Genomic DNA, 664 nt, shown 5'->3' on the forward strand with positions numbered 1-664 from the left:
GGGGTCAGGGGGTCCCCAAAGGTGCTGAACACCCCCTGTGCCCCCCCAGATTGCTGCGATGGCACCGACGAGTGGGACAGTGGGGCCGGGTGTGAGAACACGTGCAGGTGGGACTGGGAGCACTGGGAGGGACTGGGGAGGGATTGGGAGGGACTGGGAGAGACTGGGGGACACTGGGAGGGACTGGGGGGGATTGGGAGGGAGTTGGGGGGAGATTGGGAGGGAGTTGAGGGGCACTGGGAGGGACTGGGGGACACTGGGGTGGGAACACGAGGCCTGGCAGGGTTGGGAGGTTACTGGGACCGACTGGAGCTGACTGGGAGTGACCGGCGGTGGCTCCGGGGGGTGTCCCCGATGTGGGGGTGCCCCCCTCTGATCTGTGGGGTCCCCGCAGGGAGCGGGGCCGGCGGGAGCGCGAGGCCCGGCCGGGTTGGATGGGGGCACTGGGGGGCACTGGGGCTGTCTGAGGGGGGTGTCCCCGATGTGGGGGTGCCCCCCTCTGATCTGTGGGGTCCCCGCAGGGAGCGGGGCCGGCGGGAGCGCGAGGCCCGGCAGCGTTTGGCCGCCCTGGCCCGCGAGGGCTTCGCGCTGCGGCAGCGGCTGGTGCGGGAGGCGGCCGAGGGCAGGAGGGACAAACAGGTGGGTTTGGGGGGGCTGGGGGGGG

The 664-nt window shown here is 72.4% G+C and overlaps 1 protein-coding gene across 1 annotated transcript in view; it reads left to right on the forward strand.

Moving 5' to 3' along the window:
• Window positions 1-49: 49 nt before the first annotated feature.
• The window catches only part of PRKCSH (protein kinase C substrate 80K-H), a gene marked incomplete at both ends in the record, with an annotated part of 2249 nt that continues 1634 nt past the window's right edge, over window positions 50-664 (forward strand). Inside the window, 2 exons of the mRNA XM_027707826.1 lie at window positions 50-107; window positions 522-639. Coding sequence (XP_027563627.1) covers window positions 50-107; window positions 522-639 — 176 coding nt within the window. The remainder of the gene's footprint in view (window positions 108-521; window positions 640-664) is intronic.

The sequence above is a fragment of the Neopelma chrysocephalum genome, unplaced genomic scaffold, assembly GCF_003984885.1.
Source record: "Neopelma chrysocephalum unplaced genomic scaffold, ASM398488v2 Primary Assembly neopelma1_94798, whole genome shotgun sequence".
In the NCBI taxonomy this organism is placed as follows: Eukaryota; Metazoa; Chordata; class Aves; order Passeriformes; family Pipridae; genus Neopelma; species Neopelma chrysocephalum.